The 19,478-nt window shown below is 37.3% G+C and overlaps 1 protein-coding gene across 1 annotated transcript in view; it reads right to left on the bottom strand.

Annotated features, from left to right (window-relative positions):
- Window positions 1-19,478, bottom strand: part of DPP10 (dipeptidyl-peptidase 10 (inactive)) — a 304,701-nt gene that overhangs the window by 227,851 nt on the left and 57,372 nt on the right. Inside the window, exons 2-3 of the mRNA XM_014940136.1 lie at window positions 9,665-9,779; window positions 1,756-1,851 (exon numbers count right to left, since the gene is read on the bottom strand). Of these exons, the coding sequence (XP_014795622.1) occupies window positions 1,756-1,851; window positions 9,665-9,779 (211 nt within the window). The remainder of the gene's footprint in view (window positions 1-1,755; window positions 1,852-9,664; window positions 9,780-19,478) is intronic.

Here is a 19,478-nt window from a genome sequence, read left to right as displayed (position 1 = left end):
ACAAAAGAAACCTGAATCCAAGCAAGCGTTTAGCACCAAATTCTATATTTCTTTTACCACATCTGCAAAACTCTAAAAAGAAGCTTTTATCTTATCACAGGCTGTAGAATGTAGTTAAAAATACAATAAACTACATGTTCTATAGTATCAACAAAATTTAATATAACTGATCCATAACCCCTTAGTTTTATTGTTCTGGGTTTTTGAAATTAATAATATTTTTATGCATAGAATATTATGTACATGTTATTAATGACTACTAGTATCCTCAGATGAAAAAACTCATGGAGTTTTTGAGTAGCAAGAACATTCTACAAAACTAGCATCAGTATCTTCTTCCATGTACCTCCCTGCTTTTAGCAACCACCTTAATTCACAACACTGGGGTCTTTAATAATGTTATTTGACAAGAAGGAGAAATATTTTTCCAGTAAGATGGGGCCAAAGGCGGCTTCTTTGTGCATTTAACAAATAAAAAACAAATCCATCAAAAACTATTTTAGGATTTAATTAGTCAAACAGTCTTAACTGGAAGAAACTGCTCCCCTTGGCAGTAGCATGGTTCTGGCTTTACCCAGTACCAGAGGTTTTGGCAGCAGGTTCAGACAGAAACCAGTCCAAAGAAGAAACTAAGGGCTTCTCAGAAACTGTATGGTCACCGGAGTAGCTGGGGGAAACGGTGTGGCACGAAAATAAATGGAGTCTCCACTCTCTTACAACTAAACTACTGTACAACAAATAACACTAGAGCTGGTCCTGGAAAAAAGACTAACTGTACTTTTCTCTCTTTTTAACCTTATTTTTTTTGGAAATGCACTTACACTTGTTATGCCCATTTCACTCTTTAGAGTATACCATAAAGCAACAATTCGATTTCCTACAAATGAAAACTAGTTCTATTTATTACTGAACACCAACATTGATCAATATAATTGAATCATTATTTCCTGTACAAAGTTATTCTGCATTTACGTACAGATTCACCAGACTTTCAAACTCTTCCAACAGAATACTCTATTTTGCACAAAGCCTATTGTTATTCCTTTGATTATAACACCTGGAGTAATACAAAGATCCAACTTCAACAACACTAAACAGGTGGTCACTATTTTGTGTTACTTGTACGTTTCTTGCAAACAAAAAAAGAATGTGAACAACCCAAGTGATCAAGAGAAAAGGAGTTCAATCAGGTTAAAAAAAAAGAGTTTGAATTGGTTTTCTTTTACAGATTAAAACTGCACAATTCTTTGGGAATTTGCATACCATTTGTAAATCTTCTAATAAAGTAGAACATTAAATACAATTTGTAGACATCAGAAAATGACTAAGAGCTGTAGAAGTATATTGAAATATTTAAGAATATATTCCAGAGGTGAAAAGTCAGAATCAGTTCTCAAATCCCGAAGTTCAGATATTAATAGAATGATTTAATGTTCTGAATTAGTCTTTTTGTGAATCCACAAACACAATCCAGTTCTTACAAAAAAAAATCTACATCACTGCTTTCAGCTGATTCAGTAGCATAAACAGAAAATTTTAGTGGGTTTGTACTAGACAGAGCTTTAAAACTAGAAAGCCACTTCAAGAATTATTGAAACAGACATGATGCAGAACTACAAGGAAAACTGGGACGCTGGCCAATTTCAAGAGGGTTTGAAATTTTAACTGATTCTTTCTCAGTGCCTAGATAGCAATATCATTCAATATTCAAAATTATTACCTAGTTTCAAATTATGTGAGAGATTATACACTTACCATTAATCCATTTGGCTTCTGGATTATGAACTATGAACTCTTTTCTGAAGAGATCTTCCAAGGACAATCTGGTTTCTGATGAATTTGCAAGTTCATCTAAAATAAATATAACAGGATCATTTTAGATAGTCATTAAAAACAATATATGCAATGTTCTTTACAAAATATTGGAATTACAGAAACAGAATACATAGTTCAAAGGTCCTGTCAGAACCAACAACAGTACCTTGCTCTTATTTTTTTTCACAACAAGAAAACATTTCATTTGTCTTCAGTAAAGCTTCAGAAAACAAAGCATTGGTATCTTATCGACAGGACAACAGAACAATGGAGTGTTTGGCTATTTATTATACTGGGACTGCAGTGGGAAAGCTCCTTCTTCCCACAGTCCCACACCAAAAGAAAAGTCTGATTACAAACCAATACAAAAATTTCCTGACAGCCAAAGAATGTAGGCTATATTGATCACCTTATACAGACAGAATCTAAGAAAATACTCCTATAAGTACATTTAGAACAGATTTCACTTATTCTACAAATTAAAATGTAAAAAAAATTATATAACTCTATATGCACATTTTATAGTCTGTGCTTGCTCTCCAGTGATAACCACAACATAACATTTGGCCAACAGCCTTGTGTTTTTCCCAAACACGATAGAACCCAGGAATATTGCGCTTCTGAACATTAGCCAACATTGATTTTCAAAACAACAAAAAAATAAGTTTCCAGCTCCTAAAATCATCTCCATGCTTCAGAAAAGAAAAAAAAAAAAGTTCTAAATTCTACTTTTCTTATGTTGCAGGTTAAATAAATACTTAAGTAGCAAAGATTCAATACTGAACTGTCACACTAACATGTGAAGTAAGAGGTACAAGTAAAGCAAAAGTTTTGCTGTCAAAACACAAAGTTTCCAATGAATATTCACTGATAGCAGCTATGCACTTCACCTAACTGCTTTAGGCTATTTAGGAGAACAGCAGCTGCCAGAATTGCCTATGCACTAGTAAAAATATGCACCTATGCACTTCCTACACAATCAAGCAGACAGATGCCCACTCAGGTCCTCTAATCATTTTATCATTATTGGGTAGGTTTGCCATAGATTACTACAATATTTCTCTGCTCTATGAGCTTTTCCTTCCAATGTGTCAGGCATCCACCTTCTCTACAAGCAAATCTTTTTGTTACTCAGATTTTGTCCTTACAGATTGCTCATATTAAACTGAGCCGCTGATGACAGACCCATAGAAAAAGATTATCTAGAATCACAGCAGACAAGGAGCAAACTTGTTATCTTTGTGTTATCCCAATATGTTACCAGCAAATTTTTCACACAGGTACATGCACTGTAGAGGTCATATCCTGTAATACATTTCAGATGAAAATGTGGCCCCTTCACAGTGAATAAAGTCAACCATAGTTTTGTTATTGGTCTTTATTTAGCCAGATTTCTCAATTAGAGGCCTAGCTGAAAGCTGACTGGAATCAACAACAATATGATTTTTTTTTCCCTTTAAATGTCAGCACTGCCTGCTGCAGTCACTTCCGTTAGTATTAATAAGGTGCATTCTTGTTGGATTGAAGAGAAACTCCTTTTTATTGCACATCATAAATTGACAATAGACACAAGGCCTCCACAGCTGCTCACTCCGCGGTGCTGCAGCGTTTTGCACAGGCCTCCCACCCAGGTCTCAGCAGGGCCCTGGTAAGCCCTGACTCACCATAATCAACTCTTCTTGCACTTGATGTCTTGTAAGGCTAAGCATGCAGAGTCATTCAAATCCTCTCTCATAAGACAAACATTCTAATCCTTAAGTAAGCTTTTTGGCCTCTTCCTACCTTCCAGGGACCAAAATAGCCAGCTTGGGGTTTTTTTTTTTCAGTCTCCAAGTCCAGAATGGGACACGATATTCAACTTGCAGTCTTACCAGAGCTTTACAGCAGAGTAACATTATCTCTCTTGATTTATGCCTAATCCCTCTGTTTACACATCATGGGACCTTGATAGCTCCTGCTCCTGCCACACACTGAGATTTTATCTTCAAAGTAAGCAGATGTTGTTATATATGCTCTACTCAGCTCCACAAATACATTCCCTGTCTTCAAAACACTACTTCTAACTTAACAGCATCAAATACTGGGCTCTTCATATGCCCATTTTCCCATTTCCTCACAACCTTGCTGACTACCTATCCTCAACAAGCTGTTTTCCATCACCAATTTTTATTCAATACACCCTTGTCCTGATGCTGGTTTTGATCCCAAAAGGATTCCCCTCCTGACCTTTCTTGAACGTGTTTCTATTTATTGTGACCCCTTATATCCTGCCCCTTCGCCAACTACCAATCAAGCTCACACAAGCTGTTATGCTGCCAAAAATTGTCTTACCCAAGACAGTTTAATTTTCACAGATTATTTTTTTATTAGCTGCTTTCATAAAAAAAACACTGAAACAATATATCAGCTGTGTACAGAAAGGCAATCAGAGAAGAAAGGTACACTGGCTCTGTTCTCTGTCTTCTATCTAATTCACATGCCTGCCAAGTAATCTCTATATAAATTGGATTTTAAAGTAACTTTTTAAATTGCTGTTAGCATTTCCAAGCTGAAAAAACTGGCAACTTTACTAGATGTTTGAAAAGTAATTCTTTTTTCTAATAAGTCATTACCATACTAGAGGCTTGTTTGTAATCTTTGACACTAGCTTTCTTCTCTGTCAATATCTCATACTGTATAATTTTTAAGAAAAATATAGTTTTGACTTCAAAAGACTCTGAAATAGTAATTTAAGTTTCAAAAATGCTTAGTTTATATATAGCAAGAGGAATTACACATCATGTGAACTTTCAAAACGTTATATTGGGTTAATCTTTCTTGAGCACAAGTACAAATTTGTATGTACTGCCCCAAATACTTGTTTTATTTTAAAAACTGCCTTTTTCCTCTTTCAGTTTATTACCACATTACTGAGTGGCCTACTATCTCTTTTTCATTTGTGTTTTAAATTATTTAATTATTCCTTTAAGGAATCATATTTCAAACCTCTTCACGCTGTTAACCATGGATTTCTATATTTTGGTCTGAAATTACATACATTAGCTATAGAAACTGAACACAGATTACAGACAACGTAACCAAAATTAAATGATAAAAACTAAATGGCTACTTTTTAATGATATATCAAACGTACAGAAGTTCAATAACTGGTATGTATTTATTCAAAAGTAGAAACCTGTTTGTGTTGTAAACTAGAAGACTGCAAAAGTAGAAATTAATAGCCTCATTACTTTTCATGAGATTATAGGATATTATTTTTGCATGTTAGTAATTAAAAGTAGTCTGAACTGCTCATAAAATTTACCTTCTAACTTAGGAAATAAAACTAATAATGATGTAGTATAGTACCCCGTTAAGGCAAACTCCTTACTGAATTTTCTGTGGGGAAAAAAGAATTAACACTAGAAATTAGGATAAAGGTTGTTAAATGCAGTCTGAAAAGTGGAAAAACACCACTAGTAAACTCTGTATAAGCTAACAGGTATATTTATAACTGGCAATTAGTACAGTTAATATTTTGTTTACCTGAAAAAGGAAAAACAACTCGCCAGAAAGTAGTCAGATATCAAATCTTCTGGTAATGAATCACCACTTCAGCAAAAAAAAATTTCTGTTTGTTTTCTATTCATTTAAAAGTAGCATGAAAGAAGGTATGAAGAGGTCAGTCCCAACCCTGTTCTAAAAAGAGTGTCTACTGGACACAATCCAAACAGATCCTCTTTCTAGAGCTTGATTTTACTCAAAACAATTTCAAACAAGCATTTTCTGTCAGTTTGGCTGGCCTAAATGTTCCCTAAAGGATTTTTTCTGCAAAGCTGTCTTTTTTTTTTTTTCTCTACGTCAAGAGATAGTAAAGCAAACTGAATTTTCTTTGAGTCTATGAGTAGAGTTACATGCAATTTGCTTAATAGTAATTAGCATATAATGGCATGCATGGTTTAAATGCTATCATCAGTATCTCAGTAAAGGATTCCTACATAAAGTATTCAAGTCTGCCACAACTTAAGAAACTGTAAGACAACATGAAGGTACTGTCATTCCCCAAATTAAAATCAGCTTGAAGTGTTGTGGCAAACACCTGTACAAGGTTGGCAATGTCTGTACAACTCTTAGGCTGTTCTTAGGTGGCTTTTCATATAAAAGCTTTCAGTTGCAAGTACTTCCAATTGAGCTTTTTTTCAGTTTTGAAATACAGACCAACAGTGACCAATCAGATCGGCTTCAGATAATTCCTACAATGTGGAACACACTGCCATGATGCAAAGCATAACAACCATGCTGATTTAAAGGAAGGAGTGAGGCCCTGATCCCAGGAAATCCACCTATGAATATTTTAGTATGTGCAGGTATGTGATGAAACATCAAAAACATGAAATAGAATAAAACCAGAACAAGACACCTATGTTATGTTTATACTGACATACAAACCAAATAGCATCTCATAAACAGCTATTTCTGTCTCTGCATTGGCCATAAATTCACATAAAGAAAGTTCAATTTATAAGATTATTCCCAAGGTATTTTCTTCTGTTATTCTGTCTTAAATACTTCTCCAGTAATCATCTCCAAATATTACACATAGAAATCACTGGATTCACAATTAAATTGCCCCAGAGGCTCCTAGTCTGAAACTCACAAGATTTTCCACACTCCCGTCCCTTATTTTAACAAGGGTAACCTCATTCTTTAATATCTCCATGCACTTTCTTTATCATTGCACTTATCTAATTGTGAAGAAAATCAGCAGGGATACTTGCCTGCAAGCCTTTTACTGCCAGCTATGGAGCAGTGTAGCAATTTGTACTTGGTGGGCGTGATGGGTTTTTTTTAAATATACTCCTTAGTCCACAGAAGTTCGCAGGGAGCTGTTGAGTCCCCACAAGAGATTACCAGACTGGGAGTTCATTCAGACTCTACCACGAATCTCCTACATTACTAAATGGTTTGGTCTTCCATTTTTCCATCTCTTTGTTGAGAACACTCGTACATTTATAAAGTTTCTGAGTATTAGCACAGATGAAAAGCAATATAAAGGGGATCAAAATATTACCAGTACTGTTGGTAGAATTTACCAAAACCACAGCCATAATTGCAAAACAGATATTTCATATTTTAACAGAAGCTAAGATAATAGAAGGTGAAACTAAATCCCTTATTTCAACACAGTTTCTGCATGGTGTTGTATATTCAAGTTATATTTCATGTAATAAAAAACACTAAAAAAAAAAAATTTCCATTTATTTTTAATAACAATTCTATCTTTAGCAGAAGCTAAGCCTCCTTGAATCCTTTTGCATATAATTTACAGAAGATTTTCTTTTAAAAGCTTGTTATTTCTTATGGAAGCATTGATCCCTCTATTAAAAAAGGCATGAAAGCTGTTGCTCAAAGTTTGAGTGAAGTCAAGTTACTTCTGATAAAGTGTACATGGACCTAAGAGTTTCTTATATTGTGGACAAATAAATTTATAAATAATTGTAGGCAAAAGAGATCATTTCTGTTTAGTCTGGCATATCAGTAAATATGGTTTTGCCTCTACAAAACTTTCAACAAAATAATGAGGCTTCTGAGCAACCACCATCCAAAATTGTTATCATCTCCATAAAAACAAGTAGAATGATGAAGAATGTTTAGGGGGGTTCACATGAAATATAACAATCACCCATCAGTACAGGCAGAACAAAATAGGGAAAAAAGTCTCTGATGCTCAAAGTATTAGAAATGAAAAGCAATTCACTCTGAACTATCCCAAGGTAATACAGGACAAAATTCTCACTACTGCACTGAATATCTTAATTCAGATCTATTACATTTTTATGAGAAGAATTTGAAAAACCAGGTATTTATAGTAACAGATTAGTAGCACCTTAGAACTCACAATAGCCAGACCTGTAAGAGAGTCTCCAAATTTTTCCTCCCCTCAAATGCTAGACATCCCAAAGTGATTTTACATATATTCAAGACCAGATAACTTCAGTGCTTAGTACCTGCCAGCAAAACAGCAAAGTATCAGAATATTTTCTTCCAAAAACATATTAATTAATCATGACAATGAAGGGAGAACAGCACTGATTAGGAACAAAATAGGGAAAGTAGCTCTCCTACAACATACCTCCAAAGCTTTCTCTGGTAAGCATTCCCAACCTGCAAGAAACCCCAGTTTTCCAAACCTAGATCATTTTGGGAAAAAGGATTTTATTTATATCAAGCTCTACAGTCTCTATGGGATATCTTAGAGCATCTGAGCTGACAGAACTAGTTTTCACTCGCATGACTTCAACTGAAATGTAGGTCCCAGCTTACATCAACTTTTCAAGCAAGCTCTCTGGATTTTGAAACAGCCTCAGAGATGTTATAATTCACTGAGCTTTTTTAACATTTTTTTTTTAATTACCATTTCCCTAGGTTGTTTATTCTTTTTTCCATGAGTGCCTTCAAAGACTTCAATTTATGTTTTTACCTCATTAATAATTCTATATAGATATAAGAGCCAGAACTGATGTTTATTATTGTGAATCCCAGCATAACACTTTTGAGACTTTACAAGCCTTTAAGAAGTTACCTCTCCTTTAAAAGAAAAACAGTCTTCTGCCTTAAAGTGTACCAAGATATACCACTATTTGCCCTCAATGTCTGTTTTTCATTATTCCCTGAAGAAACTGCTATACACTTAGACTACAGTAGCACAACTTTGCTTTTATTTTTCTCAAAATGTTCTAAGTTAAATAAGCAAACAGTAATTTCTTTATCAGTCCTTGGATAGCACCATGAATACGTAGTAGACATTTATACAAAACAGAAAGGAAAATAGTCTGTAGCATTCCTACATGTTCTCCCCAGCTGCCCTGTTCCCTCTGACAAGCAAAGCTTTTTTGACCCTTTTCCATCCAGTCTCATCATCTTCCTCTCAAGCCGCAGCAGTCTGCTACTGTACTTGCTCATGCACAGGCCCAACCAGCTTCCCTTGATGATTTCATCCAGTGGCAACATTATTTAACTAAAAAGCACTTCATTAACTTTTTGGGTTACACCAACTGGGCACTTGTATGGTAGAAGACTTGCAGACCAATATTTACTATCTAGGCATGCCACGCAATCAAGTGTTTTACATTTACATCCAATACCAATCAGGTATTTTATATTACAACTTTAAATCTCATAAAAAGAATTCAAAGATATTTTTTCTTTAAAACTTGCACACTTTTTTTCTTTTAGGTTCCTAGATATAGTTAAATGGTTGCTGTCCCAGCAGTAAAAAGAAAATCTTTAGCAAATTAACTCAGATCAAATTAGAACAACAACAACAAAAAGCATAATTATTTTATATGTTCAATTGCTTTTTTTGTCTACTACTTGCCCTCCTCCCCCCCTTTTTTAATTTTTTTTTTAACTGAACCATTAAGTAATTTCCCCTGTCTTTGTTTTTGAGAGGGAGAAAAGGGAAGAAGTTTGTGCATGTATATATGAAAGATGCATCCTTCTCATTCAGTGAGAAGTTTCATTCTCAGCATTAGCCTTCCATGACATACAGCTTTCTCTTAGCTCATCTGTGAATCTGAAACTACACAAGTGACAAAACCTTAAAGGCAACTCACACCTGCTGAGGCTAATGAGAATTGCTCGTAACCATCTCAAGGCTGACACAATCCTACGGACCTAATGCCAAAGCCAAACGCCTCTGCTCCACAAGGCCTCTGGTAACTCTCGAGTCCCTACAGGCACCAAATTTATTGTTGCCAGAAGTTAAAAATGCTTAAGGGCAAAAGATACTTTAACATTTATATGTCATTTTAATGGCTGCATTATGAATCATACACCTTCAAAAAGATAAAATAAAGAAGTAGGTTACCTGGGGTTAAAAGAATGACAGACATAGTGATGAGTGAACAAACAACTAGAATCACCAGCAGCGCAATAGCAATTCCCTTCCAGTTCCTCTGCGGAGGGCTGTTACTTCCAAGTTCCTACAGAAATGGAAAAAAATAAAATAAAAGGAAAAGACCATGTTTCATGATCATATATTTCTAGAACTATTAGCAATAGGAAAATTGCTCTGTGCATACTCATAATCACAGCATGGGAGGTAATCATGATCCTTTCCCCCTCAATAGTACACGCTCATCCAAAGGTGTGTAACTCTCATGCTTTTTTAATAGGTATCTCTCTTTTTTAAATATATATATGAAATTTTATACCCCTATGAGACAATCAAATGAGCTTATACAGGCTGTCCAAAATACAACTGGTGTTAAAATGTGCTGAACATAAACTTCAGGACAATATCAACTAGCAGTTTATAAGATAATTACAGAAATGAAATGTAGCAATTTACTGTAATTCCACCTAGCGTTCTATGGACCATAAAGGTTTAAATACACATCCTTTTTAATGTACACTATTAAACTTATTTGTAATCAAAAACATTTACAAAACTGCCTAGGGCTCCAAGTATTCCATCCGAAACTACACAACTCTTTTTCTCTATACAGTAGTTCAACAGTAAACTGCTCCCCTATTACTCATAAAAAGCCAACAGTAGCTTATAACAAACGTTAAATGAATGCTTCTGTAACTACTAGTACACTAAAACCTACATTCTCTGTGCTTACATGTTTAACTCCTATTAACTCTAGCCAGATGCCATTCAGGTTTGTCAGTAGTAGCAATGTGTCGCCTGTGCTCATGGTACATTTTCAGACCAAACAACACATAAACATGTAACAGAGTGACAATAATAGTACGTCAATTTCTTCATACAATCCCAACTTTCTCTCAAAGAAAAAATATTTTTTCTATCTCCAGCTTGGATGCGTAAACGTTTCCCTGCCACAATTACCCAAACCTTTACTATCTCACAATTAGAATGCTGTGGTAAAACTGTAAACAGAAACCCGGGAGGGTCTTCTCAGAAGACCCTCCTTCAGCCTGCTTACTAAGTTATGTTGTACGAGTGCTTCATGACCTACACAAGCTTCTACTAAGCTCCAAGTAAATACCAGGTGGGGTAACAAATGCAGAGTTTGGCTCATGCTTTCTCTTGGTTGGAAAACAACACTATAGAAAAGCCTCTCCCTGCCTCCCTGGGACCTGCTGCCAGCAGAGCCCTCCAAAGCTGCCGCTCCACTGAACACATAGGGAGTGACTGCAGCAAAAATGAGAGGTTACTTGTAGTCTCTCCTATTTGATCTGCGATCCTGGCTTTGTTAATCTTGCAAGTACACAGCAAGGATGTTCTTTTATATTTCCCCTTTACGCTGGACAAAAGGGGGCAACAAAAGGGGCAACTCAACCACCTTGTTCTATGGGGAGAACTCAGGCACAAGAAGGCACCTCCTGCTTTATGAGCTTCCAAAGACATATCAATACTTTTCCACGTACACATTTCATATTTGTTTTCTGAATTATATATGAGTGAGAAATTAGGATGTTTTAACAATAGAAACTGACAACATTCTTACAGCATATACATACACCACACACAACAGCAATTTTTTTTCACCGGTTCATTTCTACCTGTAAAAGAGAATTTTTCTCCTGGTCCTCCTTTCCAGGAAACATAAGAGGATTTCCCCTGCACAACCTCTAAGCAATCTTACAGGGGAAGTCTCACAGAAGCCCCCCCTGCTCAGCTTACCCAACGTGGCTGCTACCAAGGGGTCCCATCCTCCTGACTGGCCTAGGCCCAGCTGAGCTTGCTGCTTTTAGAGATTGTTATCCTCACCAGAGAGGAAAAGTAGCCATTCTGCCTCCTTGGTGTAAACCCTAGGCCACAGCTGGTCTTCACGGAATCAGCTCCCTCACCTGACAGGCATTAGCCTTCCCCACCCCACAGCTGAAGCTCGTTTGGGTCTAGTGGTAAATGGCTGCTGGGCAACCCAGGCTGTTCTCAGCCCTTCACTCCTGCTGGCTGTGACAGTAATTGTACCCTTTTATTACTACACAAATCTCCTCTTTGGTGTTGATACTGCTCGAATGGCAAATAATGGATGATCTTCAATTACAGCAAGCAGAAGGAAATTATTGAGGACAGTTGCAGCACGATGCTGGCGGCCGATCCCCCTCAGACTGAACTCTGTGCAGCTTTCCTGGCAGTCACCATGCAGGAGAAGCCCAATTACCATAACCAACAACACATTTTTGACACCAGTATATTTTTTACTAACACTCGGTACTCCTGTCTTCCACAAGTAGGGGGTAAAAATGGTGTAAGCAGGAGCTCCTGGCATCTACTTCCTTTCCATCTTCTGTTGCCCATTTCCCAACCCCTTGCAAACCTGCCTGCTCGTCTTGCTTTCTTCATCTCCTGCTGATTCATTCCCACCTCATTAAATACTAATTACCACAGCAACTTTCTGACGAGTCTTAAAGGCCGTTGGTCTTCCAGGTCTGCCTGATGGCTTCACAAGCCCCTTTGGTGTTCCCTAGGATATGACAATTGTGTGGTTCAGTCCTTTCTGGACAGTCTTGGCCATGCTGACATGGCAAGGATGGATCCCTGATTTTCAAAGCAATACAAAACTTTTATGTCCTGCATGTAAACTCAGACCCAAGCTATTATTTTCCTTTAAGTAAGAATTATTTTAATGTTAATAGGACAGTCTAGAAAATATGAACTTATTCGAAACATAAGCCTTTTTCACATGACACTTAGAGTCCAATTATAACAGAAGAACTAGCAGCTTGTACCAGCGAGTGGCAGTGAGAAAACAGTAGTCACCCTCAGAGAACCATGAAACCCTGTTCCAAAGCATTGACTTAAGATGACTGAAGCTGGGCAATTTGATGAATGTTTTCTGTACCAAAGCCTCTAAAAGAAATGTACCAAGTCCTCATTATTCAGAGGGTTCTTCTCTGCAGACAAGAATATTGTTCAGTTTCTAAAAATAGAGCTCCATTTTAAATACTTTGCACATTTTTGCAAGGAGAATATCAAATGGATGAATCTAGTATTGAGCATACAAAGCTTACTGGTACCCACAGTGAGAAAGAAGGGGACTTCCAGCTAGCTGAAGATCTTGGGAGACTAGCATAAAAAGGATTTATCTCTGACTAAGAAGAACTTGGTTTTAATAATTTGATAAAATTCATGAGTTGTTCCAAATCATTAGATTAGAAGTTATTAAAAGGTTATAAGGACATTTTGAAATGGAGTGAAAACATTCTGGTAAGGCATTTGCAAAGTTAATGTACACTAACAAAAAAGATTTAATGATATATTAGAAAAATTACTACAATAAGGTGAATTCATAGTACAACTAGTATCAGGGACATCTCCAATCAACTCTCTTGATGTTAACGAATGCAAATCTTGGACTATAATCTATGAAGTTTTAAAATAGAGTAAGCTGCTGTTCTACAATAAAATATTTTTAGCCTTCCACTGCTTTTCAAAATGGTCATAAGCAAAAGGCAGTTTAACAGTTTTTTAGACCATGTATCATTGGCAAGACAGAAGCTGTCACTTTGGAGTATGACAAGAAGATAGAGGCATTCAAGAGGAAACATCACAAAGAGCCACACAATGAGAAGCTTTCAACATCATATAGTTTCCCCATAACTAACTGCTAACTGGCACATAACAACAGTGAACAAGCAGATGGAGATTTAAGGATCTAATCTTCTAAATAGGCTCTTCTATTAAAGTACTTTGAAAAAATATCAACTTTTGAAGATGGTGTTTTATATATAATATTATATATAATATTATTATAGATTTTACAATCTAACTCTAATGAATCAGAAAATGGCTGCTCAAAGCACAATACAATTGAAAGTATTCTCATTATTTAAAGTACCTTTTTCACAAACCATTTAATTGCACTGCTGCCAAAAACAATCCTTAAGTAATATATATTTCTGAACGTAATTTGTGATTGAGTAATATCTTACTAAAACACAGTTACAAAGAGAGAAAGCCATTATACTACATACACAAAAAACTGTACACCGGTGTTATAGAACCTAATGCTTTTGGCCTATTCCTGCCAAAAGCTAAAGATCTCATTTTACCATGAGGTTTTAATTACTACCATCAGTGAACTCAACGTATGCAACTGAAGGGAGGTTTTAGACTAAAAGCCTAAACTTTCTGGTCTGTGATTGTCTCTATTTAATCTCTGTTGAAAAGGCCCCTAAAAAAAAAGGTGTAACTTGTGGTCAGACTGGTTTTACAAAAGCAGGTATTAAAGATGTTGCAAATAGTGTAATTAAGCGATCACACCAAAATTTTGCAATAGCAACCAAAAAATAGGCTAAATCAAAACTCAGCAGAGACTGGACGTGAGCGGGATGACAGGTTGAGGCTGTCAAAGGACAGCAGGAGTCATTTCAACCCTTCAGCATCTCTCTATGCCAAATCCCACTCGCCACTGCAAAACAAGATATTTCACAGGGAAATGCTGAAAAAAGCATATCCAGAAAATACATAAAGGAAATATAAATCAAGTACACTGAAGCATTTTTCTCTCTCCTTTTCCAGGCTGATTTCTAAATATACACTCCCTCTCCAAACAAAATTTACTGACTGATGATGAACTGATTCACTACAAGCATGAAAATCTTTTAAGTACCAGCAGGACATAGCTTTAAATTTTGCAATCTATAGCATGTAACCTCACCCAGCAGTTCTGAGGAGTTGTGCTCATTTTTTGAAAAGAATCTGACATCGATGTCTCATCTTGAAAATAAAAAAATACAAAACTACCTTGATAATGGCTGTGTTACACCTGAATGTAACAAGAAGATATAACCCAAGGTCAGAAAATATTTCTGTAACATGCTGCATTAATAAGTCAGGCTTTTGAGTTATCTTAATAGCATTTCCCTGATTTCTTGTAAAACTATTTATGTAAACCATAATACAATTTCTACAGTGGAAATAATGACATAAGCAGTAGGAAACCACCAGGTGCAAGCAGGAAAACTGAAGGGCACTGGCTGAAGCCTGAGGACTAAAGAGTGTCCCTGCCAGGCTTTTCTAGAAGAGGAGGGTTAGTGAAAACATAACATCCCCTTTGGGAGAAGGCATGAAAAACAAACTTAGAGACACACCAACCCTGAGAGCTGGCGTTTCACTAAAATGCTTTTTCTCATAAAACTGCCTGCCCGTGCTGTGATCAACCTAGCCAATAAATGGTGCGTTAAACCAAATATAGAAAATATGCATTTATCTACCAAAATCAAGAACAAGAATTCCACCAGTTTTAACTACTACTGATGGCTACAGCTGGGGTACAGCTCAAAGCTAAAGTGATTCTTCCATCTTCCAAAGATTCTGCCATTATTTCTGTAGTCTGGAGTGAGCTTTACCAGGTTGACATGCTCAGTGGCACAAGTGGCAAATGCACATTGGTGTTTGCCCCCAGACTGTAAGTATTTGAAACAGAAAACCCAGCATCATCTGTTGGTTGCCTGGTTCTGTGTTGGGGCACTAAGGGCAGGCAAAGGATCTTTCTTAGAGGATCTTAGAGGAGCCACAGGACATAACAGTTTCTGTCAGCGTAGCATCTTCTGAAGCCTTGAATGAATCGTCTTCTTTCTTTTGAATTTTTTTTTTTTTAAAAACTCCCATACTGTCACCAGGACAAAGCCTAAAGAGGAGAGCTCTAAGAAGAATCACAGCCATCCCTTATTTTGGCAAGAATTTCAGGGGCAAAGTGCATTAGAGTAGGAAAAGTAAATGTAGTTGCTTTGCAGTAGGAATGGAATGAGTCTCACTGTAGTTCAGATGTAATCGCAACACTATCACTTAATGACTCCTCCAGCATCATCATACTTCATTAAACACTATGCATTTCCATTCCCCAAACACGAAGAAAAGGTGATAAACATAAAATGACAAACAGCTTCAGGTGTTGTATCTCAGGTGTTTTAAAAGACAGACCCAGGATACTTACAATAGAAAGATTGCGATCTTTCCGGAGTTCTTTATATACCTCGTCCTGCAACTGGTATTAAATACTACCTGCCTTGATTTTGCAGTGTACTGCTTGCTGGAAAATTACCACAGCAAGCATTTAGAATGTGTGATGAAATGATTGCATCCATTCCTTCCCAGCTGTTTTTGAGTAATCCCATGGCCTAGATATCAAGAGAGACTAAAAGACAGATCTGCAAAGTGGCACAGGACAGTTATAACCATTTGCATAAGTACCTATCATCTCCATCCCTCACGCTCCCTTTACAATTTCCCATGTTATAAGATCCTATCGCTCCAGTCCTTATCTGAATGATTATGGTCATACAATTGCTTTCCCCGGTCAATATCTTTATTCATCAAAATGTTGGCGCTTCTTTTCAGAATCATCGTAAAATGCCACTTTCACAGGAATGCATGACTCTCTGACAGCTCAGTGGAAAACGGGCATTTGAAAAAGAGAACAGCTTGTTCGCAATTACCCTGCTTAGAACAGGTGCAGGATTTGGATATGGGAACAACCTGTCTTCATATTTTTATTTCTCTGGGCTGTGCTGGTAAGAGAAACCCCTCCTTTTTCAGAGCCAAACTGAACCAAAAAAAACCAATCACCAGTCCAATCCAAAACAAATAAAGCAAAACCCATCCCTGTCTCACTAAAAACAAACAAAAAAAATAAACGTGCATTTATAAGTCATTCTGAGAAGTGCTAATCACCCACACTGGTTATGTATTTTCTTAACCATGCAAAAAAATTTGTGCTTTTTTCAGCCTTGGTCGTTTTTGTTCTAAGCAGAGAGAGCTTTCTCCTGGACCTGCAAATGCCCATTCACAAATTGAATTTTGGTAAATTTTGGTATTTTGGACAAGCTTTGCCTACACCCTTAGTTCTGACTACTCAAAAAAAAGGTCAGAAACATTTATGGAATCTATTTAATGTATCGTGGCTAGCATTAAGAATGTATGTCACGTCTTCCATCTCATTTTGTGGTGTTCTTCGTAACATTTACTCAAACACAACGAGCTAGCTATTACACTAGACAAACAAGTAAAAGCTTAGCTTCTAAAGCATTCTACCCAAACCCCTGTTCAAGGTCTAATCACAGTAGATGCGTTTAAAGTCTTGGTCATTACTTATGCATGCAATAAATACAAAATCAGGGAGAAAATGGGGTCAGCAGAACTGATCAAAATAGCATGGCACGTGCAAGACTTAAAATATGTGATCATCCACCTTTTTAATGAACATAATAGTATCCCCATATCCAGCACAGAAAAGCAAGGGGGGAAAGCAAACTATTATGGTGCACAATATTAAAAAAAATACGTAAAATGCAGGTGATGGAAAATAGAATCATAGAATGGTTTGGGTTGGAAGGGACCTTAAAGATCATCCAGTTCCAACCCCCCTGCCATGGGCAGGGACACCTCCCACCAGACCAGGTTGCTCAAAGCCCCATCCAGCCTGGCCTTGAACACTTCCAGGGATGGGGCACCCACGGCTACCCTGGGCAACCTGTTCCAGTGCCTCACCACCTTCACAGTAAAGCATTTCTTCCTAATATCTAATCTAAATCTCCCCTCTTCCAATTTAAAACCATTGCCCCTTGTCCTATCACTACACTTCCTGACAAAGAGTCCCTCTCCGGCTCTTCTGTAGGCCCCCCTCAGGTTCTGGAAGGCTGCTATTAGGTCTACCTGGAGCCGCCTCTTCTCCAGGCTGAACAACCCCAGCTCTCTCATACTGTCCTCATAGGAGAGGTTCTCCATCCCTCTGATCATCTTTGTGGCCCTCCACTGGACCTGTTCCAACAGGTTCATGTCCTTCCTGTGTTGAGGACTCCAAAGCTGGACACAGTACTCCAGGTGGGGTCTCACAAGCGCAGAGAAGAGGGGCAGAATCACCTTCTGTGACCTGCTGGCCACGCTTCTCTTGATACAGCATGGTATGGGGTTGGCTTTCTGTGGCCAGTGCACATTGCCGGCTCATGTTAAGCTTCTCATCCACCAACACCACCAAGTCCTTCTCCTCAGGGCTGCTCTCTAGCCATTGTCCCCCTGGGATTGCCACATCCCAGGTGCAGGACCCTGCACTTGGCTTGGTTAAACTTAATGCGATTGTTATGGCAGAAGATACTTCCATAAGGAGTGCTGAGTAGCTGGGGCAGAGGGAGATTTGGATAAAATATCAACGGATGACAAAACCAGGTTCCATTTGAAATAAAAACCAGTCATGGTGCAGAGACAAGCTACAGCAGGCCAGGGAATTCCTTTGGCTTTGGGACCTGAGTTGGATGTAACACACTTCTATGAATAGGTATAACGCCACGTAGAGTTACTGCAGCATCAGAGGCAACTTCATTCAGACTCAGTATTTCAAAGTTGCTGTCCCTTTTCATCTTGTGTTCATAATCTTTTACAGTCTGTTTCTCACAAAGTTTCAGAAGTAAAAATACTGTACATTCTTTCCAGTCCAGCAGAAATACCTGGAGCATAACGGTGTTCTGGCAAGTTGTAAGTACCTTGAAACTCAAAAGTATTTATTTCCATGAAAGCTACAGATAGCCACCTATAGGGATTCTTGCACGTTCCTATGTAGAACAGCTACCGAAAACCTGCTTTATTAAATATGTCAATTCGCAACACTCACACAATCTCCCCTGCAAATCTCACCTCCAGAAAGTTGGTTGTCAAGAGGAGTCACCCTTTGGGGGGTTTGAGGCTCACTGCTATCCCTGGTGTGACTCCACGTTGTGTTCCCCATGTGCTCATCAGAACAAAGCTCCAATATTCACACTATGCTACATCCTCACACAAGTCTCATCTTGAAGCTAATGAGATTTTTTGTCTGAATATGAAAAGCTATCTCTGTATCTTGAAGACTGCCTGCAAGATTGCATGGAAATAAAGCAAGCGGCTCATTTCCAGTGAGCCCATGCATAATTAGTATCTAGCGGAAATCAACAATTCATTTGCCATAATTGAAGAAAATTCCTAATGTATTTTACTAAAGCAAGTAATGCCAGGGACAGAAAAAGATGGCGAAGCAGCAGGCACAAACATTTTACTGCAGGTTACTATGATAGAAAGGCAGAAGACTATATGAATACTGGCACAGTCATTTATGGCCAAAAAGGTATTTTTACAAATTCCTATTGATCCAAACTTTAATGAAATGTCACAAGATAGTAACATATTTCTTCCATTCTTATTACATTGAAGAAAAATCACCCAATCAAGTAAAATAATGTATCTCAAAAAAGGACATACACAAATGGATGAATACAGGCTATACATGATGCATACCTACAGATCTTTCTACAGATATAACCAAGTTGTTTGCTAGAATTTCTACTTTTCATTACTCAGAAACTAAATTATACTTTGCCTGATTTTCTTTTAAAAAAAAAACCACGAAGCAAACAAACAAAAAAAGCTTTTAAATGTACTTTTATTTCTCGATATACTTGCAAGGTTCCATAACAGATGACTTTTAAAACTGACATAGTCAATTCTGGCATTAATGAGTGGAGCTGTTTGACAACGTAACATTACACTTCACTGAAGGTTAGAAAAAACAGGAAAGGTTATCTGCAGTAATGTCAAATAAGGGAAATTCAGGTTTATGCCACATAATTTTACAATTTAAATTGAATACAGCACCCATATATTTAGTGGTATAATACCAAGCTCTGCATTGGAGCATAATTATTGTCATGGTCCTCGGGTATATGGTTTGGGGGGGGGG

This window comes from Calidris pugnax, unplaced genomic scaffold, assembly GCF_001431845.1.
Source record: "Calidris pugnax isolate Ruff unplaced genomic scaffold, ASM143184v1 scaffold21, whole genome shotgun sequence".
NCBI classification, from domain to species: Eukaryota; Metazoa; Chordata; class Aves; order Charadriiformes; family Scolopacidae; genus Calidris; species Calidris pugnax.
This window is presented reverse-complemented; position numbering and strand designations above follow the sequence as displayed.